At 51.1% G+C, this 26,988-nt stretch overlaps 1 protein-coding gene across 13 annotated transcripts in view; it reads right to left on the reverse strand.

Moving 5' to 3' along the window:
- Window positions 1-8,717: 8,717 nt before the first annotated feature.
- Window positions 8,718-26,988, reverse strand: part of PCNT (pericentrin) — a 121,047-nt gene continuing 102,776 nt past the window's right edge. For 9 of the 13 annotated variants that reach the window (XM_077995265.1, XM_015132670.3, XM_077995264.1 and 6 more), the window contains 14 exons: window positions 26,726-26,899; window positions 25,927-26,122; window positions 24,355-24,577; window positions 23,928-24,078; window positions 22,424-23,110; window positions 18,218-18,462; window positions 17,309-17,411; window positions 16,103-16,276; window positions 14,186-14,305; window positions 13,303-13,532; window positions 11,808-11,884; window positions 10,510-10,648; window positions 9,634-9,761; window positions 8,718-9,165 (listed from right to left, as the gene is read on the reverse strand). In XM_077995265.1, the coding sequence (XP_077851391.1) occupies window positions 9,122-9,165; window positions 9,634-9,761; window positions 10,510-10,648; window positions 11,808-11,884; window positions 13,303-13,532; window positions 14,186-14,305; window positions 16,103-16,276; window positions 17,309-17,411; window positions 18,218-18,462; window positions 22,424-23,110; window positions 23,928-24,078; window positions 24,355-24,577; window positions 25,927-26,122; window positions 26,726-26,899 (2,691 nt within the window). In that variant the 3' untranslated portion in view covers window positions 8,718-9,121. The remainder of the gene's footprint in view (window positions 9,166-9,633; window positions 9,762-10,509; window positions 10,649-11,807; window positions 11,885-13,302; window positions 13,533-14,185; window positions 14,306-16,102; window positions 16,277-17,308; window positions 17,412-18,217; window positions 18,463-22,423; window positions 23,111-23,927; window positions 24,079-24,354; window positions 24,578-25,926; window positions 26,123-26,725; window positions 26,900-26,988) is intronic. The other 4 variants (XM_077995263.1, XM_077995262.1, XM_077995261.1 and 1 more) reach the window with 1 other exon arrangement.

The raw sequence follows: 26,988 nt of genomic DNA on the forward strand, positions 1-26,988 counted from the left end.
GAACTGAGCCAGTTTTCAGAAATGGAAACATTACTTGGGAGGTGGCCAAATAACCAAGAAGAAGGACTTATAACTGTACAAGTATACACAGAAATGAATCCCCAGGTATTTTTCCAAAGGGTCTGATAGCAATTTCTTTTGATAACTACATCCTGGCGAAAAGTGATTAGCCAAACATTTGGAAGACTTGTGGACACAGGGTCTAAATTGATGTCCAGACACCTAGAGCATCATCCCCTTCTGTTAGAGTGGCTGCGTATGGTGGCCAGGTAATTGATGGAGTCCTGCTAAAGGTCCAGCTTACAGCGGACCCATAGACCTAGTGGACTGATGTAGTGATCATTTTCTTAGCCTTCCAGTGAATAATTGACATTGACATACTTGGCAGTTAATGCTTATTCCAGGTCCTTGACCTGTAGAGTTAGATAAAATGGAAAAAGCCAAACAGAAACCTGAAACTGCCCCATCCCCTACCACGATTATAAAACAATTATCCCAGAGTGGAATGGCAGAGATAAGTGCCACTTTTAAGGATTCAAGTGATGCAAGTGGTGGTTACCAGCATTTTTGTTTAATTTACCAGCGTGACCCCTGCAGAAATCACAAGGATCCTGGAGAATGACAGCCTACTCTGTTTGCTGTCAACCAGTAGTTGTTTTGGGTACACTGCTACAAACTCATCTAAGAAGTATCCCTGGCTGGCGCAGTGGCTCACGCCTGAAATCCCAGCACTTTGGAAGGCCAAGGTGGGCAAATCATGAGGTCAGGAGTTCAGTATGGCCAACATAGTGAAACCCTGTCTCTACCAAAAATATGAAAAATTAGCCGGGTGTGGTGGTGTGCACCTGTAATCCCAGCTACTGGGGAAGCTGAGGCAGGAGAATCCTGTGAACCTGGGAGGTGGAGGTTGCAGTGAGCCGAGATCATGCCATTGCACTCCAGCCCAGGTGACAGTGTGAGACTCTATCTTAAAAAAAAAAAAAAAAAAAAAAAAAAAAAAGGATCCCTAATAGCCTCTCTGCCAGATATGGTAGGTAGTTGTTGACTAGGTGGATTTGTTCTTTTCTGTACCTGTCAGGGATCAAAAACATTTTGCATTTGCATGGAATTAAAATACAGTTTTGCTTGAAGGTTATGTTACTTCTCTTGTTCTCTGTCATAATCCAAAGAGATCTGGACCACCTAGATATCCTGTAGAATATTACATTGTTCCTTTACATCAGTGACATGTTGATCAGCCGGATGAGAAGTGCAGAAGATCCTGGAGACAGCTGCTCCAGAGAGTGGCATATAAACCCTACAGGAATCTAGGAGCCTCCTACATTCTAACATTTTTAGGACTCCATTGGTCAGGGGTGCTCTAGGGCATCCTTTCCAAAAGCTAATGAATTATTGCTTCTTGCACCTCCTGCCATTGAGAAAGTAAAACACTTGTTGGTTCTTGAACTAGTTCTTGCCTTAGGTTCTGGAGGCAGCATACCCCACACCTGGGAATACTGCTTTGGTCCAAATACTAGTGGAATTGGGAGATTGCCAGTTTTGGAAAGAGCCCAGGACTGGAAAAGTCTGTACAGTAGCTCTGGGTTGTGATGAAGTAATGCTATTGCCTGGGCCATATAGTCTAACAGGTAAGGTTTTGGCATTATTAATGGTGCAGAATGATGCAATGTAGAGTTTCTGACATGCCCAGTGGGAAATTCACAATGCAGAACTCTGAGGTTCTGTCATGCCACCTGGAGCAGAGAATTCTGTGTGTCTGGGGGGCAGGGGGATGTAGATCTATCTTCTGGCGTGCTACTTGGCTCTGACAGAGATGGAACACCGGACCATAAGCCACCAGATGACCATGCAGCCAGAACTGCCTGTTACGTGTTAAACTACCAAGTCATAACATCAGTTGGGACCAGCAACAGTCCCTCATAATATGGAAGTAGTATGTTCAAGATTGAGCATGAGAATGTACAGAGGTTACCAAAGGAGCTGTAGAGCACAGATGCACATGACTTCCAGAACTGTTGTATCAGCCACAATGTCATTTCACACCTGTGACCGTGTGAGGAGGCCCTTACAACCGGTTGACAGGAGTAAACATTGTGAGCATGGTGTATAAATGGGTTGGCTCAGTATGAGTTCAGAATGAAAATAGCAGCGACATCATAGCCTCCTCAGGGGTGACCTTGAAAAATGGTGATAAGGGCGTATCCTCTTAGTAGGCAGCATTTCAGGCAGAACTCCTGGTCATCCACTTGTCTGTGGAAGAAGTGGCCCAAGGTGAGAATATACATGGGGTCATGGGCAGTGCTAGAGGGCCTGGAAAGAAAACAATTGGAAGTTGGAGATAAGGAGGTGTGTGGTCGGTTTATGTGGTCGGAATAGGCACGAAGTATGATGTTCTTTGTATATAATGTTAATGCCCACCAGAGAGCATCCATGGAAGAAGCATTATGCAACCAAGTATACAGTTGACTCAGCTAATTGATACTGGACAGCATCTCTTACTGGCCACTGCAGTACTGGCATGATGGGCACATGGACAAGGTAGCCAGGGTGATGGAGTTGGAGGCTGTTCATGGGCCTAACAGCATGGGTTCTCTAACCAAAGCCAATCTACCCTGCTTTGGTTAATATCTCGCTGCCCCTGAATATCTAACCTGCCAGCAAAAGAGACCAATGCTAAACTCCCATTGTGGGTCACTTCATCAAGGAGCACAAACATCCAGGTTTACAGAGGTCTTCAGACAGAGTCCCGTTTTATAAGGAGAGTTTACTGTATTGGAACTCTCCCATCCTGGAAGGGCTGGTGGTTCACGTTGCACAAGAATAGTCTCATATTCCAGATACAAAGCTTGTCTTCTCCTACTCACAAGTGTCAGCCAGCAAGGCTTAAGGAGTGTTTGTTTCACTGACACAATCACGTAACATTTCAAATGAGATTCACTTTATAGCCAAGGAAGTGTAGTGTCCATGGGCCCCCGTGCCTGGCAGAGCACTGGGACAACATGCTAAAGGCACAGCCTCCCAAAGGCATGAGCCACTGAGCCTGGCACTGAAGCCTTCCTTGAAACCATTCTTTGCAATCTTTTTCTGTTACTGACCAGCTGGACAGTCAGTAACTGCACAGGAATGCTTGTGGATCAGTAAATTCAGACACCTTCCTTTCCACATAAGATGGACCACCAGCTGTACCCTCCCAAGTTTTGCCAACTGGAAATCTTCAAAAATCCAACCCTAAACTAGGTTGTAGTGTAGCAACTATTTTTTTGTTCATTTGTTTTTTGAGACAGAGTCTCACTCTGTCTTCCAGGCTGGAGTCCAGTGGTGCGATCTCAGCTCACTGCAACCTCTGCCTCCCGAGTTCAAGTGATTCCCCGGCCTCAGCCTCCCGAGTAGCTAGGACTACAGGTGCTCGCCACCATGCCCAGCTAATTTTTTGTATTTTAGTAAAGATGGGATTTCACCATGGTAGCCAGGATGATCTCAATCTCCTGACCTCGTGATCCGCCTGCCTCGGCCTCCCAGAGTGCTGAGATTACAGGTGTGAGCCACTAGTGTAGCAGCTATTTATAGTTCATGCCACCATACGGTATGAATCCATTGGTAAAACAAACCTGTATTTTTTCCTCTTCTGTCAACTGGTCATAGGGAGCATCCCATGAAACCACAGATGTAGACTGAGGGGGTGTGAAGTAGAAAAGGTGGCACCATGCATTTGGCCACTCACTTGGGTCACACACTTACGCCTTGTGAATCTGTTTGGGCATAGTTTTGTGTATACTGTTTCCAGTTTCAGTGGCATGCTGTTGTTTATGTCCAGTTTAATGATTTGTTGTATAGGCTATCTCCTCCTATAGTATGCCTCATACTTCTGTGGGCTGTATTGGGATCAGAGTCTTAGGGGTCTGCAGGCAATTAAGGTGGTATTGTTGGGTTTTGAGAATCAGCATCTCTCTGTGAGGCACTGTATTTGTTCTCACATAAAGAAATGCCTGAGGCCAGGTGTGGTGGCTCAGGCCGGTAATCCCAGCACTTTGGGAGGCCAAAGCTGGTGGATCACCTGAGGTCAGGAGTTCAAGACCAGCCTGACCAATATGGTGAAACCCCATCTCTACTAAAAATACAAAAATTAGCTGGGTGTGGTGGCACGCACCTGTAGTCCCAGCTATTCGGGAGGCTGAGACAGGATAATTGATTAAACCCGGGAGGCAGAGGTTACAGTGAGCCGAGATTATGCCATTGTACTTCAGCCTGGGTGACAGAGCAAGACTCTGTCTCAAAAAAAAAAAAAAAAATGCCTGAGACTGGATGATTTATAAAGAAAAGAGGTATATTTGGCTCATGGTTCTGCTGTACAGTAAGCATAGTGGCTTCTTCTTTGGGGAGGCCTCAGGAAGCTTCCAATAATGGCAGAAGACAAAGGGGGAGCAAGGCACTTCACATGGCTGGATTAGGAGAAGAGAGAGGGTGGAGGTGCCACACACTTGAACAACTGGATCTCGTGAGAACTCATTCACTGTCTGAGAACAGCACCCAGGTGTTAAACCATTCATGAGAAACTGTCCCCGTGATCCAGTCACCTCTCACCAGGTCCCACCTACAACATTAGGGATTAGATTTCAACATGAGATTGGGCAGAGACAGATCCAAACCATATCAGGCACCATCCCAGGTGCATTCAGTAAAAGTTTTCTATTCAGGGTTTTGAGGTGATTGTGGTGGGGCCCTTCCAGGATAAGGGCTGGACACCAGAGGACCCAGCCACATGATTGGAGGATTAGGATTTTCAGCCCCACCCTCAAACCTCTGGAGAGGGGAGAGGGTTGGAGTTTTAAGTTCAATCATGTGATCAGTAATCCAGTCCATCATGACTGTGTAATGAGGCCTTGATAAAAACTCTTGGACAGTGAGGCTTAGGGAGGTTCTGGGTTGTGCTGTGTTGCAGGAAGTTAGGGACCCCGAACTGAGGGACTGGCTGGAGCCGCGGCAGAGGGACATCAATTGTGAAGATTTCATGGACATTTATCACTTCCCTAGTAATACTCATAATTTCTTACACCTGTCTGTCTTTAATCTCTTAATCCTGTTATCGTGGTAAGCTGAGGATGTACGTCACCTCAGGTCCACTGTGATGACTGCATTAACTATAGAAATTGATTGTAAAACGTGTGTTTGAACAGTATGAAATCAGTGCACCTTGAAAATGAACAGAATAACAGCGATTTTAGGGAACAAGGGAAGACAACCATAAGGTCTGACTGCCTGCGGGGTCAGGCAAAAAGAGCCCTATTTTTCTGCTTGCAGAGAGCCTATAAACGGACGTGCAAGTAGGAGAGAGATCCCTAAATTATTTTCCTAGCAAGGAATATTAAGACCCTAGGAAAATTATTGCATTCCTGGGGGAAGGTCTATCAATGGCCGCTCTGGGAGTGTGTGTCTTATGCGGTTGAGATAAGGACTGAAAATACGCCCTGGTTTCCTGCAGTACCCTCAGGCTTAGGGTGGGGAAAAAAAACGCTGCCTGGTAAATTTGAGGTCAGACTGGTTCTCTGCTCTCAAACCCCATTTTCTGTTGTTTAAGATGTTTATCAAGACAATACATGCACAGCTGAACATAGACTCTTACCAGTTTTTGGTTTTGCCCTTGGCCTTGTGATCTTTATTGGCCTCAGAAGCATGTGATCTTTGTTCTCCTTTTTGCCCTTTGAAGCATGTGATCTTTGTGACCTACTCCCTGTTCACACACCCCCTCCCCTTTTGAAGTCCTTAATAAAAACCTGCTGGTTTTGCGGCTCAGGTGGACATCACGGTCCTACCACCAAGTGATGTCACCCCCAGCAGCCCAGCTGTAAAATTCCTCTCTCTGTTCTATTTCTCAGACCAGCAGACCCTTAGGGAAAAATAGAAAGAACCTATGTTGAAATATTGGGGGTGGGTTCCCCCAATAATGCTGGGAGGGCAGCACGCCTGCAGTGGACACAGAAGTTCTGGGCCCCATACCTGTCCTGCTCACCTCTTCCATTTGGCTGTTCCTTTGTTGTACCCTGTATAATAAACTGGTAATCCCAAGAATAGTACTTTGTGTCGTTCTAGCAAATTATTAAACCTACGGGGGTGGGGGTGAAAACCCCACAAACAAATTGGCTGGGCAGAATTGCAGTAGCCTGGGAACACCACTTGTGGCTGATGTCTGAAGTGGAGACTGAGTCCTTAGCCTTTAGGGTCTGTGCTGACTCCAGGTAGTATCAGAATTGAACGACTTTAGGCTGGGCACTGTGGCTCACGCCTGTAATCCTAGCACTTTGGGAGGCCAGGATAGGATCACTTGAGCCCAGGAATTCGAGACCAGCCTGGGCAACAGGGAGACCCCCATCTCTACAAATATAATAAAATAAAAATTGAAGGACTTTGTCCTTAACTTGTGGAAACTCTGTCCATTCTGATTCTAGGTAGTGTCAGAATGGAACTGTAGGACAGGCAGCTGGTGTTAGAGAATGGTGTCGGAAAAGGAGACAAGCCTCCAGCAGGTCAGGGAGGTGGCAGCAGGCAGCATGAACAGGTACCTCAGGCTCCCATGCAGTTCTCCAGCTCTGCTGTCCCCCTGCATCTATTCATTCCTATTCTGCATATGAATTGCTTTTCTGCCCAACACTCATTTGCAGACTTCCCAAATTCCTAATTCATCATCGCTTCTAACCAGAAAACTCTTCTGACAGTAAGTGTGGCTCTGAGCATGTGGCTGTGCGATGCCCTCATCTTACCCCAAACTCCTATCAGTCAGAAGTAGCTCGCTTAGTGGATGGTGGAAAGGCCTCCCGAAGGCTCAACTATGATGCCAGATTGGAGACAATACCGTCAATATGGAGTGCTGTAACACAGGATGTGGTATGGGCTTTGACTGAACAATACCTAGTGCTACTTCTCCCACAGCCAGCGTATGCTGGCTTGGAAACCTAAGGGCTGCAGATACGAATGGCCCCTCCTCCTGTTATGCCAGGTAACCCCAGAAGGAATTTTTGCTTCTCATCTTGTAACTCTGAACTCTGCTGTCCCAAGGGAGGGCTGCTTCTACCAGATACAAGGGTGATATTTTGAACTTTGAACTAGCAGTTGAGACTGCTGCCTAAGCCAACACCCAGGGATGGGGTTACTGTACTAGCTGGTGCTACTGATCCCAATTTTTGAGTGAAACTGGGTGGCTTATACACAAAACAGGAACATCTCTATCTGCAATCTAGTGTCTTCACTGGCACCTTTTGGTACTGAGGACTTGTGGCTCAGTGCAACCTCCGCCTCCCGGGTTCAAGTGATTCTCCTGCCTCAGCCTCCCGAGTAGCTGGGATTATGGGAGCCCGCCACCACACCCAGCTGATTTTTGTTTTTTTAGTAGAGATGGGGTTTCGCCATGTTGGTTACACTGGTCTCAAACTCCTGACCTTGTGATCTGGCCGCCTCGACCCCCCAAAGTGCTGGGATTACAGGTGTGAGACACCACGCCCGGCTGACAGCTTCTTGGCTTCTTTAACCTAGAACAGGTTCCTCACATTGACATCCCATTGTCTCTTTGATGAAATGAGGGCAGTTAACTGTAGAATAGCCCACGTTCATCTTTTTCCTCATAGTTTCATTTATTTCTCCTTCAATAAACTGGAAGTTAGGGCAGGGCACAGTGTCTTGAGCCTGTATTCCCAGCACCTTGGGGGGCCAAGGCAGGAGGATCACTTGAAGCTAGGGGTTCAAGACCAGTGTGGGCAACAGAGTGAGACCCCATCTCTACTAAAAAAAAGAAAAAAATTAGCTGAATGTGGCAGTGTTTGCCTGTAGTCCTAGCTACTCGGGAGGCAGAGGCAGTAGGATTGCTTGAGCCAGGAGCATGAGACCAGGCCGGGAAACAAAGTGAAACCTTGTCTCTAAAAGAAATACAAAAATTAGTGCCAGGCGTGGTGGTGCGCACCTATAGTCCCAACTACTTGGGAGGTTAAGCAGGAGGATCGTTTGGGCTCTTCGGTAGGTCAAGGCTGCAGTGAGTTGTGATTGCGCCACTGCACGCCAGCCTGGGTGACAGAGTGAGACCTTGTCTCTAAAAATAATTATACCCACCTAGTACATTTTTGGGTAAAGGGTCCTTGGCTAGATATTACTGTCTAGTCTAAGCGAGTATGAATGAAACATAAAAAAGCACAGCCAGCCAGGCGTGGTGGCTCACGCCTGTAATCCCAGCACTTACTTTGGGAGGCCGAGGAGGATGGATCATTTGAGGTCAGGAATTCAAAACCAGCCTGGCCAACATGGTGAAACTGTCTCTACTAAAAATACAAAAATTAGCAAGGCGTGGTGGTGGGTGCCTGTAATCCCAGCTACTCAGGAGGCTGAGGCAAGAGAGTTGCTTGAGCCCGGGAGGTGGAGGTTGCAGTGAGCCAAGATTGCACCACTGCACTCCAGCCTGGGTGACAGAGCCAGACTCCCGTCTCAAAAAAAAAGCATGGCATGGCCATGAGAGGTGGATACATAGTGGCAGCATCTTTAAGAAAATAAGAAACCAATTAAGAGTAAACAACAGTCAAGTGGCTATTCAAGAATGCTTTGAGTTCCACTGAAACTTTTTGACTTCCATGAGTTTGACATAAACTCTCTGCTCAATTTTTTAGTCAGAAGGGCAAACTGATAAAATGGATAAAATGGAAAAAACACAAGGGCTATTCACAAACAAAACAGTGATTACATTTTATTCCTTTTTGAGTTGTTTTGTTTTTATTTTTAAATGAAGTTTCCATCTGTGCACGTTAAGAAAATAAACAAAACAACAGGAAGCCATTCTCTGTGTATCCAGGAAGGATGGATCTGCTGATAGACACACAACAGCACACAGCCAGGGCTCATTGGAGTGAGTACCTGTCACCTCACGAAAGTCACAGGCCTAAAACATACAGAGGCTCCATAGAAAATGCTCCATCTGGCTTTGCAGTCATGCATAAAGGTGAGGACACTAAATTGAAGGCATCTGGGGCTGCTGTCACCGCATGTGAAGAGTAGTGCCCATGCTGTCCCACGAGCTTCCTTGGGAAAAGGGAAAAACAAATCTTTTCCTCAGATAGAATTGTCGCAGGTAACAGCCATGGCATTTTATTCACTGTTTAATCTTCTGGTGGCAGGATTTCTTTGAAGGAGAATCTGCACATAAATAAAAATGAGGCAGCAAATTGGTTACAAGGCTTCACAGATTTTTTGAAAAAGAATTTCACAATTTTGAAACACTATCACTGAATTCATGTAAATTTTGGTAAAAATATGAATTATAATATACAGTGGTTTAAATTATGATATTTAAGAAACACTGAACAAATTATATCCTGGTCGAAATATAATCTTTATGTTCGCTATCAATGTAAGAGAAAGGACAAAGAAGTCCAGACGGTAATTAAGTCAAACTGACCCCAGCACGTATCGCTGAGTACATCGGCTTAGACTTCTGTGAGAATCTTCACTTATAACCTCTATGCTAATACTATTAGTGACACTGATTGTTCAGACTGAAACTTGAGTTACTAAGCTGAATACCAGCCATCTTTTGACAGACCCTACCTTTCCAGGGTACAGTGATAACCAGCTTAATAAATACTTGGCGAGGACTTGCATTACCTGGTAGAGCCCCTCCCAGTCTTTGCTGGATCACTTCTAAATGGTGAATATACTCTGTCAAGGAATGTTCTGGATCTTGAGAAGCAGTCAGGGATCTTTCTAATCTTGAATTTGGGGATGGAGTGGCTCTTCAAACCAATTAGCACACCAAGAGAAGAAAAAAAAAAAGTTGAGTTTGACAGATGGAGCCAGGGTGAGTGAGTACAGAGAAGAAAGGCGCCAGCCCCGCCAACCAGACCCATGGGAATGGGTGACTTCAGGGCCGTCTCCTTCAGATCCTTCCTTATAAAAAGTGTCACAGAGTGCTTTAACGGCTTCTGTGCAATGTTCCAGAGTTGAGTCAAGATTACTGTATATTACTTTATTTGCTAAATCTTCGATAATGTATCTATTACCCAACCTGGATTCTGCACCAGGTCTCACCTGCCTTTCCTGATCTTCCCAAACTGTTTGTCAGGGTGATACCTGCCCTGCTCAGTCCTCACCTCAGCCGTCCTTCCTCCTAGCCTTCTACCAGGCCCAGGGAGCACCAGGGGTATCCCTTTTCCCTCCGCCCAGAGCTTCCAAGTATCTTCAGGGCAGGCAACATGCCTTCTTGACCTGGGCACATCCCTCACAAAAGGGGCCCTCGGCCACCATTTACTCTTTCAGTAAAGATCGCAGGACCGGGCTCTGGGGCACCACAGTCACCAGAGAAGCAGGCCCTCCCCCAAAATGGGGATGGACTTCTAGGCCCTCATGGACTCATGCTGGAGAGTTTCCTGCCTTGCTCTGGGCTGGGCCGAAGCCAGAACTAAAAATGCATTTCTCTGAGGCCCTATGTCAGCTGGGAGGAGAGCCCTGGCAGGAGACAGGGCCTGAAGGCGTCACACTGACCTTCCCCCAGTGTGTGGGGAGGCTGCTGCTGCCAGTCCGTGACCTCTGGCGGGGTCCCTGGTGTGGCCTGAGGGCACATCCCGGGTTGGGGGGGACTCTCTGGTTCTGGGTGGAGACTGCGGCCGTCGTACTCGGGGCCCTTCCCCAGAATTATTTAACAACAAAGGGATTAGGAAAAGAAATGAATGCATTTTAGTAAAGGCCCATCTATCAAAATTTTAAATGTATAAGCTTTTAAGAGTCTGTATGGCAATTTTAAGACATTTTTAAAGTACTCGAGTTACAGTATCTTTTTAAAAGCTCTGGAAGAAACCTGAGCTTTGATTATCCGCATCCGCAGGAGCAGCCCATCTCCGGGGGGGTCTCAAGACCTGGGTGGGGGTCTCGCCTCTATCAGCTCTGAGGAGCTGGCTCAGGAGGGAGGGGCAGGAACCCTGGAGACCACCAGGTATGACTCAGAAGGGCAAACTTTCCTGATGGCTGAATCAAAGCATTTTAATTTCAAGAAGCAACTATTAAAATGTGGAGTCGACGCTGACATAGCTGCCAGGCACAGTGCTCACGCCTACAGTCCCAGGTACTGGGGAGGCTGACGCAGGAGGATGGCTTGAGCCCAGGAGGTCAAGGCTGCAGTGAGCTGTGACTGTGCCACTGCACTCGAGCCTGGATGATACAGCAAGCCCCTGTCTCTAAAAACAACAACTTGGTAAGGCACTTCCAGGAATGCCCAGTTACAGTGCTGGTCAGCAGTGGCTCAGGCAGCCTAAGCCCCACAGGCCCGGAGCCACAGGCCCATCCCCTGCCACTCTGGGACAAGAGCCCCTGGAAATGCCCTGCTTTGGGGCCGGCTCCTTCAGTGCTAAGTGCAGCCAGCTGTGCTCTCTGCTATGGGGGCAATGGCACGGCAGAGAACTCCTGAGACAAAGATGGGAGTGAGCCAGAAATAAGCATGATGCTCTACAAGGAAAGAGACGTGAAGTGAGTTTCAGTTGATTTGGGGAATAAAAAAGACCATTTTGCTAAACACTATTAAAGAATCAATATATTGAGCATCTCAGCATTTCCCATCACCATATGCCCCTGTGAACTGTGCTCATAGCTAACGTGAGCTCTGACCTCCCTGTGCTGGGCGCACCCTCCCTCTGAACGACTGCCCTGACGGAATTCACGGATTTTCTTACTGTGCTTTATTACATCCCCATCAACACTGAAAAATGACCCAAAGGTGAATGAAAAAGCTACAAACAGTAGGAAGAAAAGTTTGTGAGTCCAGCGGCCAACGGCAGCGGGAGTCCCACCTGGGCGAGGGACTTTGCCTTGTGCCAGAGCTCCTTTCCGATCTACTTCTTGCCATTTCTTAACCAAAAAACGTAATCTACAAAAAAAGGAGACAAGACACACTTAAAAGTATGGCAAAACAGGAAGGGAAAGAGCAATGAAAACCCCACTGTGATCAAACAAGCAGAATGGGGCCTTGACGTTAAGGCTGGCCAGTCTGTGGACTTGGGCCCTGCACGCCGGGTGCACACATCCAAAGTGCTTGCAGGGCTGCTGGCGGCAGAGACCTTCCCACGCCCGACCACCTGACGAAGCCTCACTGCAGCCCCACCATGGACCATCCGGCTCCCCAGACACCCGCCGTGGCCCAGCTCAGGACGACTCCAGTTCAAAGTCAGCAGCCACACCAGTGACTAGGAAACACACGCTGCTCCGGCCTGGTGTGCAGGACCTTCGCGTCTTCATCCTGTCACAGATGCCAGCGGACAGGCTCAGCACACGGACACCCCAGCCCTCGCAGGAGTCCGTCAGATGGTAAGCACGCAGGGTGCAGGTGACGAGGGCATGCAGGTCAGGGTGCACGGCCCCAGACGTCCTGCTAGGATGGCCTTCGGGACAAGCATCATGCCTGCGGCTTCCCTCCTTTGAGGCACAGCAGACACTGCCGATTCCTCCATGAGACCCGTGAAGGCCCCTTGGTGGCAGCTACCCTAGGCAGTGCTCTCACAGGTACACAGAAACTGCTCCTGTCTGGGACACTGCTGCCTTCAAATGATCCCTCCTCGACAGGAAGACCCTGGAGGTAGGACTTGGGTCCGCTTACCTCCCCCATCTAGTGCCTAAAATGCTTCCTCAGGCAGGGTGTTCTCCCCACGAACACAGGATGGACAGATGGGTGGATGAAAGGATGGACAGTGAAGGCCTACGGTCAGGGGAGCTCAGAGCCGAGGAGACAAAAGTGCCCCAGGACCAGAGAAGCTGAGAGCACAGCACCCCAGGAGGCCTCGCCTGCACCCCACTTCAGCCCAGCCCGCAGCTGCAATGACGGAACTTCTTGGCGCCTGGTCTCTGAAAGGAACAGGACTCCTAGCTACTCTCTGCTGCATCTGCTCCTCCAGACAGGCCTGTGTGTGGCCTCAGGGAACACTGTGGCGTCAGGGAGCAGGCACAGCCACACAGCGTTTAGGCGGAAAAGCAGTTTTCGAAATTCAGCACATTCTAAAACTATGAAATGGAAAAAACTGTGGCACGAAACCCATTAAAAGTCAAGATGTTCCTCTGTAATACAAAGGTGCCCTTAAATCTTTAGTTTCAGAAGGTGACAGCTTCATACACATGACTTCTTGAAGACAAGTTCATCATCTGTATTTTCTCTAAGGCCTCAAATGCCATTCATCTTTAAAAAGAGAACATATTATAGAGTTTCAAGGAATAAAATCACCAAAAAACCATGCAGCGTGCTGCCCATTCACGGGGACAGACGCGGACGTGCTGATTGGATGTCACGGCATTTACCTCAATACGGCAACAACCACCCTGACGGCCGTGCGGAACCGTGTGAAAGGGCGAGATGTGGTTTTCCGCTCCGCTTTGGAAGGAAATACCCCCAAATGGGCAATCATGGAGAGTGTTTCTTGTTCAGAATCCTGGAATCCACCAATCAACAGCAAAAGATACTTCTTTTGATAAATCAGAGCTTTTCTAAAGCTCTCTGCTCTCAAATAATGCAGGTACAATTTTTCCATCTAAAAGAAAAAAAACAGATTTTACCATAGGAAAGACGCCTGTCTTGCTGACAAAGCACATTTACACCATAGCTCTCTCCAAAGAGCCAGATTGTTTTTTCTCAGCAAATCATCACAGAGGCCATCGGCCTTGCAACAGTATCTGTGGCCAGAAACAACGTTGCTGTTCTGCTCAAAGACCAATTTGTGTTTGTCAGACAAGATCTAGAACCACAAGCTTCTCTCCACAGCATCATCAAATGGGCCCCTATGAAGGCTTCTTGAATTTAACCTCTTAGGTAAGGTCCAAATTGGGCATGGGATGGACGTCACAGGGTGGGGCCTGTGTGCCACCAGGAGACTGCAGCAGAGCTTGGGCCAAATCCCGGCAAGTCCCTGGGCCAGGCCTCCCTCAGGCTGCAGAGGCTGCCATTTGCTGACTTGGTCAAAGCCTTCCACGTTCCACACTTAACAAGCATAGAAACTCAGTACGTGTGCACAACTAAACCAAAATTCAAGCTGAAGTTTATTCTGTGAACTTCCTTTCCTTTAGTGATGTGATTGCTACACCCGGCAGACGAGAACCTTGTGGTCCCCAAAATACTTTGCCTGCAATTTACAAACCCAGGACTTTAAAAAGCACCAAAGTTCTATACTCGTGGCACTGTTCCTACCTTGACGTTGCTGGGGTGTGCTTCCTCGCTGGCAGCCGGTGGAAGCCGGCCAGGGTCTGGGCGCCTCAGGGAACTCTGTGGAGCCGTTTCGTCTGGCTTCCAAGCAGCCCTTTCCGACTTCTGTAAGGAAGCACAGCCCACACTGTCTACAGAGCTGCTCGTCAACAAGAATATCTTAGAGAGGCAGCCAGGGGCAGGTTAGGGAGAATGCCGTGTGCAGGGAGGCCAGGCTGACCACACCACGACTGGGCCCTCCTCATCTTCAGCACCCCCTCAGCAGGGCCTAGGTTACGCCGTGCTGTGATCAGTCAAAGAATTAACATGGAGTAATTACGACATGCCACTTGCTGAAGTATGACTGCAAAAAAGGTACATTTTAGTAGAAACAGAAAACTAATTATTTGTAAAATCACCCCAAATTCAAAGCTTTAAGCCTTAAACACTCATATTCTCTGGTCCTAGAAATGCCAGCCACCGATAACTACAAACACAGTCAGCTCTCGACAGCTGTGGGATCCGCATCCATGGATTCAACCAACTGTGGGTGAAAAATATTCAGAAAAAAAGATGTGTCTGCACCAAACACATACACTTCTTTTCTTGCCCCTACACCCTAAACAATACAGGATAACAACTATTCACAACAACTATTTACGTGGCCTGGCCTTTTGTGGGGTGGAGCTGCTCTGGACCATGGCGGGTTAGGCTGAGGCCGGTGAGAGTTAAGCACCGAATCAAGTGCTGCAGGTGATCTTAGAGATGACTTAAGAGTATACAGGAGGACGTGCACAGATTGCTGCTAACACCACTTCAGGCCAGGAGGATCCCTGAGCCTGGGAGGTCAAGGCTGCAGTGAGCTGTGACTGCTCCACTGCACTCCAGCCTGGGAGATAGAGCAAGGCCCTGTCTCAGAAAAAACCCAAAAAGTGAAAGAAGCCAGCTGAAGAGGCCCCAGATGCTCTAGTTCCACTGACACACCTTTCTAGGAAAGAGCCAGGGCCTGCGGCAGGCGGGGGTGCCTGCTGCTCTTTTGAGGGGGCCATTGCTGTGTGTTCTGTGAATGGTGGTTACTTATGAAGGTTACAGGGATGTGTGCGTGTGTGAACTTGTATGACACTACACCAGGAAGGGGCAAATTTTACTGTATGTAAATTTAAAAATAATTTTTTAAAAAGTTATAAAAAAGCAAATCACAAACAAAACAGCCTAAATACAAAAGAAAAAAATCAGGCATTCCAGAAAATAACTCTATCCAACTATACCATTAGGAGAATTGCAAATCACTTTAGGCCGGGCACGGTGGCTCATGTCTGTAATCCCAGCACTTTGGGAGGCCAACGCAGGCAGAATCACCTGAGGTCTGGATTTTGAGACCAGCCTTGCCAACATGGCAAAACCCCATCTCTACTAAAAATATAAAAATTAGCCATGTGTGGTGGCAGGCACTTGTAATCTCAGCTACTAGGGAGGCTGACGCAGGAGAATTGCCTGAACCTGGGAGGCGGAGGTTGCAGTGAGCCAAGATCACGCCACTGCACTCTAGCCTGACAACAGAGCAAGACTCCGTCTCAAAAAAAAAAAAAAATTATAAGTCACTTTAAATAAAACTCTAAATTCAATCAGATTATAATATTTTTAGTCAAAATACTCTTTTATGAACATGCACCAAACATCCAGTAGTGGTCAGGGTCAGTGAGGACGCTGTCTGTGGTGAAGCTGGAAGTCGGCTGAGATGGTCAAACATCCCACAACATTTAGCAAGGCTTCAGACAGAGGCAACGGAGCCCGGCGGTGAGGGAGAAGCTGACGCCCACATCCCCAGATCCCTAAACGGAGCCTGGCCTCTTGTGGGGTGGAGCTGCTCTGGACCATGGCGGGTTAGGGTGAGGCAGGTGAGAGTTAAGCACAGACACCTACGCTCGGGCTGCAGCCTTTCTGCAGATGGTGCTTCAGCATCTTCTCAAGCTTAGACACGGCCCTGCTCAGCTCCAGCTTCTCCCGGGTCACCGTGCTGAGGGCTTTCGTGAGGGAAACATTGTCTTTCAGCAGGACGTCCACAAACTGGAGTTGCAGCTCTGCTGCCATTTTTTTCTTGGAGAAAAAAAAATAAATTCGTAAGAATTTGTTGTTAAAGGGCATGCACATTATTTGTGTTTTTTTGTCAACAGTTATTTCTAGGGATTGTAATTAATGTGTCTGGGGTTCAATAAGAAGCTTGTGGGGCTGGCAGAAAATTGTAGAAGTCCTAGAATCATAGACTTTGCATAAAGCTGGCCTGTATGAACAATGCAGGCCTGTCACAAAGCACAGCCCGTTTGGTTGTTCTCACAGCACTGTAATTGACAGGTGGCTGGATCGCTGTTAGTTCATCCCAAGGGGGCGGATGTGAAGCCCCTCAAAACAGGTTTCTTACTTCTCCCCTCAAAAGGACGTTCAGCCTACGGAGGGTGGGCACACTGGAAGGTCACCAGGGCCCAACGCAGGGGCAGGGTGCACACCACCCACGACGACGCTCGGCTGGCGGGGCTGGAGGGTAAGTGGTGCAGCTCCCCTGCACCTCACATGCGTGGGTTCCATGATAAAAGTCATGATTTCATAAATGCCACAGAACCCGCATCAGGAACTGATACCAGCAGCCAGATTCCCACCTCCTTCAGAGGCAGCTTACGGTGAGCTCAGACTTTCCAAGGAGGACTTGGGTTTTTGTTTCTAGCAAAGGCCATCAACACAAACACAAAGCCAGCAGGCGGGGCCAGGTGGAGGTGAACATCAGCCCAGCACCGGAGCAGAACCACAGCCCCTCCTGACTGCAGCCGGCGGAGTGTTCAGGTCATGCACAGTGAGCAGCACTGGGGGGCGTCCACACAGTCACGCAGCATTCCATGGGCAGCAGGGCTCAGCCCCCGAAGACCACACAAGTGCCCCAGGACATGGAGGACATCCGTCCCCACTCGGCCCACAGGGTCGATCCCACCCACTCACCCAGATAGCAACCATGAATTTAGAGAAGACAGCAAGGGAGGAAGAACAACTGGGCGGCATGAAAAAGAAACCACAAAGCTGCCGAGAGGGCCCCTCTGCGGGAGGAGCCGGGGCAGGGACCTGGGGGCGCTCACCCCTTACCTGGGAGGAGGTGGGCCTGCTCAAGTCAGACTTCAGCTCCTCCAACGTGTGCAGTAACGACACCACTGCTTTCTCATTGGATGATGTCCAATCGTTAACTGTCCTGTAAAAATAAATGGGCACTTAAAGGTTCATATGCACCCCAAGTGACCATTATCCAAAACTAAACAAGAACTCTTGGCTCAAGAGAAACAAGGAGAAGACAGGTTCCTGAAGAGCCTGTGTGTCAATCACTTCGTCCATGAGGCAGAGCCAGAGGCCCGGGGGGAACAGGCCTGTGGGTGGACGCTTCTGCAGAGCTCAGAAACCTCCAGCCAGGAGACTCACCACTGAGTACGGGAAGCCGCCGCCTGCCAGGCCCCGCGGCTTTCCTCTGGAATTAATGATTTAAAATGCTGTCCTAAGGGAAATCATGCTGCTCTATACATTAAGTCCAAGTATAGAAAGGAGAACTGTATTTGCTGAGTTTCTGTGTATAGGGAAAAAGATGAACATTAGCATTACTCTTTCTGCCCATATGAAATACCACGATCGTCATCCTGGGTGTGAGTGGCCTTGAGTGACACTGGGCAGCGCCAGCCGGGGGGGGGGCACAGGAGGCTCCAAACCCAACCCTGTGGGTTGTGAGTAACTGCACAGTGTAAAGAGAACCAAGCCAACCCTCAAAGAAACATGGACGCCCCACACCAGGCGTAGTTTGAATCACAGAATTTTTTCTCTCACGTTAGAATATGAACATGCCATCCTGCCAATCTGGAATCCCTCAGGAAAGTCCCAGGAAGAGGACTACAGCGTTAAGTATAAAGAAGCAGGGGCCTCACACCAGACGCACCCAAGCCCTCGGGAGGGGTCTCTGACAGAGGCGTGGCTGCAAGGGACCAGCAAGCACCAAGTGGCGCAGGTGCACACCTGTCCATGGCCTGGCTGGCGAAGCTGGTGAGAAGCCCGGCAGCACAGAGCAGCCGCTGCCTCATCGCCTCCAGCTCTCGTTGCTGTTCTCGGAGGTGGTCCGCATCCAAGCCAGCAGCCCTGCGGGCAGAACCCAGGTGGAGGCGGCTGCCAGGCACCTCGTCCTTCGACTCCAGGTCTCTCACCGTCTGCTGAAGCTGCTTGATCTTATGCAAGTCACGCTGACGCTGCAGTTCTAATTCTCGCTGTTGTTAGCAGAAAAAAGATAGAGAAGACGTTCACGTCAGTGTCCAAAAACAAAACTGCTGGCCGGGTGCGGTGGCTCACACCTATAATCCCAGCACTTTGGGAGGCCGAGGTGGGCGGATCACGAGGTCAGGAGATCGAGACCATCCTGGCTAACACAGTGAAACCCCGTCTCTACTAAAAATACAAAAAATTAGCTGGGCGTGGCGGTGGGCGCCTGTAGTCCCAGCTACTTGGGAGGCTGAGGCCGGAGAATGGCGTGAACCCGGGAGGCGGAGCTTGCAGTGAGCCAAGATCGCACCACTACACTCCAGCCTGGGCAACAGAGCGAGACTCCGTCTCAAAACAAACAAACAAACAAACAAACAAAAAAACTGCCGGCGGGGCGTGGTGGCTCATGCCTGTAATCCCAGCACTTTGGGAGGCTGTGGCGAGTAGATCACCTGAGGTCAGGAGTTTGAGACCAGGCTGGCCAACATGGGGAAACTCCATCTCTACTAAAAATATAAAAATTAGCCAGGCGTGGTGGCGTGCACCTGTAAACCCGGCTACTCGGGAGGCTGAGGCAGGAGAATCGCTTGAACCTGGAAGGTAGAGGTTACAGTGAGCCGAGATTGCACCACTGCACTCCAGCCTGGCAACAGAGTGAGACTCCGGCTCCAAAAAAAAAAAAACCTGCCAGGCAAAAGCCCAAAACACACAGCCGCTCCGGGCGCGGTGGCTCACACCTGTAATCCCAGCACTTTGGGAGGCAGAGGTGGGCGGATCATGAGGTCAGGAGATCAAGACCATCCTGGCTAACATGGTGAAACCCCATCTCTACTAAAAATACAAAAAACTAGCCGGGCGAGGTGGCGGGCGTCTGTAGTCCCAGCTATTCGGGAGGCTGAGGCAGGAGAATGGCGGGAACCCGGGAGGCGGAGCTTGCGGTGAGCCGAGGTCGCGCCACGGCACTCCAGCCTGGGCGACAAAGTGAGACTCCGTCTCAAAAAAAAAAAACACACATAGCCGCGTTACAGGGGAGGCCCCTCACAGGCCAGAAACAGGCCCTCGGGCAGGCGGCCTCTGTGGTCCTGCCCTGGGACCCACGGCCTAATGCACTGCACACCCTCGTGCTGTGCTGCTCTGTGTGCCTCCAGCACGGAGGCAGCTGAATCACGCCCCAGAGTGATTCAGTGGTAAGCGTTTTCACTGTAGTTTTTAAAACTATCAGGCTTTCCTCAGGCCCAGGGCAAGCACGCGGGGTCCAAAGGAGAGGAGCCTGAGAAGCTGAACCAGACAGGATGACGCTTCCCGGTCCCCTGGCCCCAAACATGCCCACGTCCAGACGTTCAGACCAACACAGACACGGACAGGCACATTTGTGCATGTGAACGTGCACACACGCATGAGCCTGAGTGCAGCGCTGGGGCTGAGCCTGAGTGGCCACGTGGGCCTGGGCTCCTAAGCCAGACCTCAAGGAGCAGCAGCCTTCCCTTCTGCAGGATGGGGGCACGGGCCATGTCCGGTGCCCGGGAGAAGCATGTCAGCAAGCGCCTGAGCCCCTGCCCAGAGCACAACTCCCGCCAGCCACAGGAGAGAAGGTCTATTGCACGATGGGGCAGGGAGGGACGAAGCAGCCTTGGAAGGGCCTCGGATTCCCAGCAGCGCCGCTGGGGCTTCCTTGTGACAAAATACACACAGACCCAGCGGGAAGAGGCCCCAGATGCACACACAGAGGCGGTCGCCGTGTCAGGGAGGGAACCCCAGCACGGAGCTGAGGCCACCCCAGCCCAGAGGACCCACAGCGGAGCCTGCGCTGTGTGGCACCAGCGTCCCTGCCACCGCGGTGACCAGGATGCAGCTCAGACTCAACCCTCCTGACAGCGTCTCACTCAACGCTCGGGCCTCTTAAACGGGAATGATTATCTTTTCTATTTTCTAGTAAGGAAAGTAAGATACAGAGGAACTAATGAGATTACATCATTTAGAAAAGATGGAATTGTCTCTGGCATGCCACTATCTTGGGAGGCTTCCACGGCTACAGCTAGAGAAGGATTCTATAATCCAGATCAAATTCACTATCCTCAGTAAAAATCACTCTGGAGGCCGGGCATGGTGGCTCACGCCTGTAATCCCAGAACTTTGGCAGGCTGAGGTGGGCGGATCGCGAGGTCAGGAGTTCAAGACCAGCCTGACCAACATGGGGAAACCCCGTCTCTACTAAAAATACAAAAATTAGCAGGGCGTGGCGGCGGGCCCCTGTAATCCCAGCTACTCAGGAGGCTGAGGCAGGAGAATCACTTGAACTCGGGAGGTGGAGGTTGCAGTGAGCCGAGATTGTGCCATTGCACTCCAGCCTGGAAGACAGAGCAAGACTCTGCCTCAAAAAAAACAAAAAAACAAACAAAAAAACCCACAAATACTCTGGAAGGGCCACCTCACTCAAAATACAGGTCAAGGTGCATCCTAAAAGCAAGTTACTAATGCAACTTAGAAAACATTTTCTAAGCACTCGTGTTACTATTCTTTTTAATAAATAATCAAAATTAAATTAAAAGTTTTGGCTGGAAACTTCAGGCGTGGTTTCAGAAAGTTCTCAAAAAGTAAAGACTCCTCTGAGCATTTCATGAAAGGCAGAGCCCTTGCCCAGGAGAAAGGCAAACACACACACGCCATCTCACCCTCAGCCGGGGTCCTGTGTAGACGCCCCTGCCACGCTCTCCGCACTGTCTGCAGCACCAAACCACCTCCCTGCTCTCCAGGGCCTCTGGACGTAAAAACTACGACTACTCCGAAGAGTTTCTTTTTGAGATGGAGTCTTCTCTTGTTGCCCAGGCTGGAGTGCAGTGGCGCAATCCCAGCTCACTGCAACCTCCACCTTTCGGATTCAAGCAATTCTCCTGCCTCAGCCTCCCGAATAGCGGGGATTACAGATACACACTATCATGCCTAGCTAATTTTTTGTATTTTTAGTAGAAATAGGCTTTTGCCATGTTGGCCAGGCTGGTCTCGAACTCCTGACCTCAAGTAATCCGCCCACCTCGGCCCCCCAAAGTGCTGGGATTACAGGCGTGGGCCACTGCGCGCGGCCTGCTGTCATCACTTCTATTCAACATTGTTGAGTTTGTGCCACTGCAATCCAGCCTGAGTGACAGAATGAGACGCGGCCTCAAAAAATAAGTAAATAAATTTAACAAAAGTATAAAACTCATATTTTGAAAGCAATGGAACACTACTGAAATAACCTAAAGAAGACCTACGTAAACAGCTGGGCGCGGCGGCTCACGCCTGTAATCCCAGCAGTTTGAGAGGCCGGGGTGGGCGGATCACCCAAGGTCAGCAGTTTGAGACCGGCCTGGCCAACATGGAAAACCCCGTCTCTGCTAAAAATCCAAAAACTAGCCGGGCGCGGTGGTGGCGCCTGCAGTCCCAGCGACATGGGAGGCTGAGGCAGAAGAATCGCTTGAACCCAGGAGGTGGCAACTGCAGTGAGCTGAGATCACACCAGTGCACTCCAGCCTGGGTGACAGAGCCAGACCCCATCTCAAAAAAAAAAAAAAACCTAATTAAATGGAGAGACACCTTCTGTAACCCTGGATCAGAAGACCTCATACTGTCCAGATGTCAATACTATCCAGAGCAATCAGCTCATTTAACACAGTCCCTAAGAAAGTCCCAGTGGCAGGTTCTGCAGAGACACAAACACCACTCCTCAGATTCCTGTGGAACAGCAAGAAGCCCCACAGAGCTGAAACTATCCTGAAAGGGAAGAACGAAGTTGGAGGAATCACTTCCTGATTTCAATACTTCCCAGAAAGCTACAGTGACAGCAGTGTGGTGCCAGCGTCGGGGCACACAGGCCAGGGCAGACCAGATCAGAGGGCCAGACATCCATCTCACGTCCCCCACGTGAACCATCCTAACTCCAATTGCTTATCGTTTCTAGATGTGGACGCCCCGCCGGCAGGCGGCTCTCACCAGCTTCTCCTTGTCTCTCTGCCACTTCCTCCACCGCTCCGCAGCCGCTGGGCTCTGCCCGGCCTCCGTGCTCCTCCTCGAAGCCTTGCGTCCTTCTTGCTCTTTCAACCGTGGGTGTGACTGCTCTAATTCTGCCTGCAACCACGCTGGCTTCTCCCTCTCTCTCTCCAGAGAGCATCTCAGCTCTCGTTTTTGGGTGTGCAGGGCTTCCACCGTCGACTTCAGGGTGGCACTTACCTCCTTCTCTCTCCTGAGCGCCTCACAGTGCTCCTGAGCCTCAGCTTCAAGCTGCTGCTGAGAACGCAGGGCTTGCTGCTGCACCTTTTCAAGCATCGCCTGCAAGTCCGCCACCCGGGACTTCTCGTCCTTCAGCTTCCGCAGCAGAGCATGATGGGCCTGTGTGTCCTGGTGCACACAAGCCTCCTGTGTCCTCTGGCTCAGCTGCTCAGTCAGGAGCCGCTCGTGCCGCAAGGCCTCTGACAGCTCCAGGGTGCGGCTCTTCTCAGCCGCAAGGTCCTTCTGGAGCTCGGAGAGCTGGCTCCGCTCCTGAGCCAGCAAAGCCTCGCAGCGTGAGTGCTCGATGCGCAGCTCCTTCTGCAGGTTGTCCTTGGCCGTCTGCTCGTGTTTCAGTGCCACACAGAGTCGACTGCTCTGAGCACGCTGTCTCTCCAGAGACGCCCGCAGCTCCTAGACAGCAAACACACACGATGGAAGACACCGAATCAAGCGGGAAAGCGTCTACATGGTTTTCCTGTCCACGTTTGTTTATATACTTTAGCTCAGCAGTTCTACCTTTTGAAATGCACCCTATTAGCCATATGTAGGGATAAGATTTTTTTGTTAGTTCATCAAGTAACAAAAAACCCTGACTGCGGAGATGATATACTCTTTTTGGAAGTGGTGTTGAGTAGCTGCACATACGCGTCCTGGGTTCAGAGATGTTCCCTGTCTGTCCCTCTCCAGAAAATGATTCAGAGATGTCCCCTGCCCGCCCCCTCTCCAGAAAATCGCTCCACCAAAGAGGCTCAGAGATGCACACCCTGCTTGCTAGGAACCACCATTTCCATGCTGTTGAAAGTCATAACCCACGGAACTGGCACAGACTTGCTTGGAAGCCACAGGATGCCTGCTGAGCCTCTGCCATACAAAGCAGAGGGCCCCCACCACCAGCCCGCCTAGTGCACAGACCTCTGAGGCTGCGCTCTGTCTGGATGGCCAGCGAGGAGGCTGTGTCCATCTCCACAGCAAGTGCTCGGGGACAGTGGGGGCTCTGAGCAGGGGTATCGTGCCATCACGGGTCATCGCACAGTATGCCCTGTGGTCGCTGCCACTACCCCAAGGTGCAATTTTACCTGAAAACACAGCCCTATCTTGCTACCTCACACTGCTGTCAACTGGGCACTCTGCCATGAAGAACAGGAAAAGGAGGAGGAAAGAGGAACATGGCTTCAGGCTTCCAGTGGACTCGGCCCATGCCGGCTGCCTTGCCCTGACGCCCTGTTACCTCCAGGGCCTTGGCACTCTGGCCCTCCCTCTGCAGGTGCCGGAGCTGCTCCTCCTCCAGTTGGCTCTGCAGGGCACGCCCCTTCCCCTGCTCACTCTCCAGCTCCTGAAGCGCGGCCTTCAGCTCGTTCTCCTTACTGCTCAGCATGGATCTGCGTGGAGACGTCACAGAACACTCTGACCACATGGGCGAGAGTGTGCTCCCGGGGGCTGGGAGCTCCAGCAGGGGAGGCAGAGCCCTGCCAGGTCGCGCGCATGTGCTTCACCCCCCACCACAGGATTATCAACCCAGGCACAGCAGGGCGTGGTGCCCCTGGGGCTGCCCAACTGCGGCCCACCAGAGGTTCTGTTTCCCTTCATCGTCAAGAAAACCGTGGCCACAACGGCGAGACTCCTGCCAGTGTCCAGGGAAGGTGGATCAGGCGCACCTCAGCTGGAGGACCTCCTGCTGCACCTCGCAGAGGGACCGGGACAGCCGTTCACTCTCCTGCCTGCTCTCACAGAGCTCGGACTTCAAATCTCGCACCACACTCTGCTCCGCCGCCAGGAGCTTCTGCACGCCGTTTGCTTTCTCTTGCTCTTCACTCAGCGTCTTCTGCAAGTCGCCAGCGATGCACTTCTCCTGCTCTACTTTATAGACCAGCAGTTCAACTGAGAAAGACGAAAGAACAGAAACACAGGACCCCATGAGCTCCCCATGCTGCACACGTGACACCTGGTTAGAGACAGACTTATGGGGATGTGGGGTTTATCTGCTTCGGGAAGAAAGGAGGTTCTGTGGACTAGAAGCTTTCATTGCGGGTGGAAACAGGATGCTCCATTCTGCCCTCTGGGCCCATTTCCTTCCGGAGCCCACCCTCCTGGCCGGGAGCACACAGAGTCCAGGGGTGATGTAGCCCTGGAGCCGTCCTAAAACGCCACCCCCCCCCCACTCACACCCTAAACTGCCTCCAACAGAGGAACTCCAGGCCAGGTGGCTTTACTGGAAAATTCTCCCAAAGTTTAAGGAAGAAAGAACACCAATTCCACACAACGGAGGGCAGAGGGCTGCTTCCCAAATACTCCCACACCCCGTGGCACTGGCACTACCCAGCACCAAGACCAAAAGGCACAAAAGAAAACAGACCAGTGCCCCTCACGAGCACTCGGACAGTGCCAGCCTATCCCCCGCCCCCACGCCCCTCACGAGCAGTCAGACAGCGCCAGCCTATCCCCCGCCCCCACGCCCCTCACGAGCAGTCAGACAGCGCCGCCCCCCACGCCGTGCCCCTCACAAGCAGTCAGACAGCGCCAGCCTATCCCCTGCCCCCACGCCCCTCACGAGCAGTCAGACAGCGCCGCCCCCCACACCGTGCCCCTCATGAGCGCTCGGACAGTGCTGGCCCCAGCCCCAGAGAGCACAAAGGGCACAGGTGCTGGGACAAGGGCATGGGCTGAACTGCAAGGCCGTTCCCCTTGACAGAATCCAAGACTAGGAACAGAGGGCGCTTCCCCGAGCTGACCAAGGGCACCTGACCCCACATGCAAGGGTACGAGACCAGCTCCTGTCCCTAAAACTAAGAGCAGGGAAAGGCGTCTGCCCACACAGCGCACGAGAGAATGTGGGCAGGAAATGAAGAATCAATCGTTACTTATGCACAGATGACCTGAGCGTCTACATAAAAACTCCCAAAGAAGCTACATTAAATGTAGAAACCTAAAAGACATTCCTGAACTCTAGTGCGAGCTCCCAAGAATCTGCCAGCACTCAGAGCCCAACCCAGGCTCCTCTTGCCCACACCAGGCCCAGCAGTGAGGCCTCTGTGCTGGCCCCACTGGGTGCTGCCTGTCTCCAGGGTCCTTTCTGCTCAGTTCTATCAGCTGACTACCACGGCAACACTCAGGGGCTTGACCAGATGACGCCCTGTCACCACCCTCTGCTCCCAAGGCCACACAGGTGAGCGTCAGGTGGGCAGGTGCAGAGGCCGGGCCCCACAGGCAGCGTCGACAGGGGCACCCACCCTGCTTGCGCAGCTGGTGCTCCTGCTGGCTCCCACGCGCCTCCGCGCTGGTCAGGGCCGTGCGCAAGTGCTGCAGCTTCTCCTGGTTCTGCAGGTGCACCATGCGCAGCTGGGCGCGCAGAGCCTGGATCTCGGACAGCAGGCTGCTCCGGTCCGGAAGGCGAAGCTGCTCCAGGGACTTTTCCTGCAGGTCTCCCTGGGGGCAGAACGGGAAAAGCAGCCTGAGCACCAGGCGGCCACCCCATACCCCGGCCTTCCCCGCGGCCTGCCTCTAACCCCGCTCCACCAGGGCAAGCCTACTGAGTCTGGGGTGGGTGCACAGTAGCTCCTGGGCCTCAGCTCTGGGGCCTGCAGGCGTCAGGGCTGGGCTGCGCCACCCTGCATGAGGCCTGCAAGCCAGTTACTCTCCACACTAGGTCTCCTCATGTGTACGCTGGCGGGGACAGGATTTACAGTGTCCCCGTGGCACCAACGCCACCCAGCCCTGCAAACAGAGCATCTCTCAACCCAGGAGGGGCTACTTGGAACAGAGAATGTTTCTTTAGCTGCTTATCTCAGAAGAGAGTGAGGCCATGCACCACGTGCATCACGAGCACACCGTCCGGTTACAGCTGCAGGTGGAGAAGTGCAGCACCCTGCATGGACTGAGTGTGAACGCCTGGGTGAGCCACAGCCACATTCCAGCAGTCAAGAGAAACACGCAAACCGAAATTCACACACAAAACAGTCTGTGTCACCCTCTCTGCCGGGGCTGGACCCCTGGGGTAAACTAAGGCCTGGTGGCAGAGCTGATACTCACCTGCTCACTGATGACCTTCTCCAGCCTTTCAAGCGGGAAGCTGTGACCCCCCAGATCTGAGCCACTGGGTCGGGGCTGCAGCTCAACCCCCTGTATCTCCGGCTCTTTTTCAAATGCCTCCTGCACAACCTGCAGAAGCTCCCCTCTCCAATCAGGGCACACGGTGGGCACGTCCTAAAGGATGAAGGAAGAAATGTGGCCTCCTCACAACTGCACCTGCATGCTTGTGCCCCAAAGTTTGCAGTGTGACTACATTTGGAGAT

Source organism: Macaca mulatta, chromosome 3 (assembly GCF_049350105.2).
Source record: "Macaca mulatta isolate MMU2019108-1 chromosome 3, T2T-MMU8v2.0, whole genome shotgun sequence".
In the NCBI taxonomy this organism is placed as follows: domain Eukaryota; kingdom Metazoa; phylum Chordata; class Mammalia; order Primates; family Cercopithecidae; genus Macaca; species Macaca mulatta.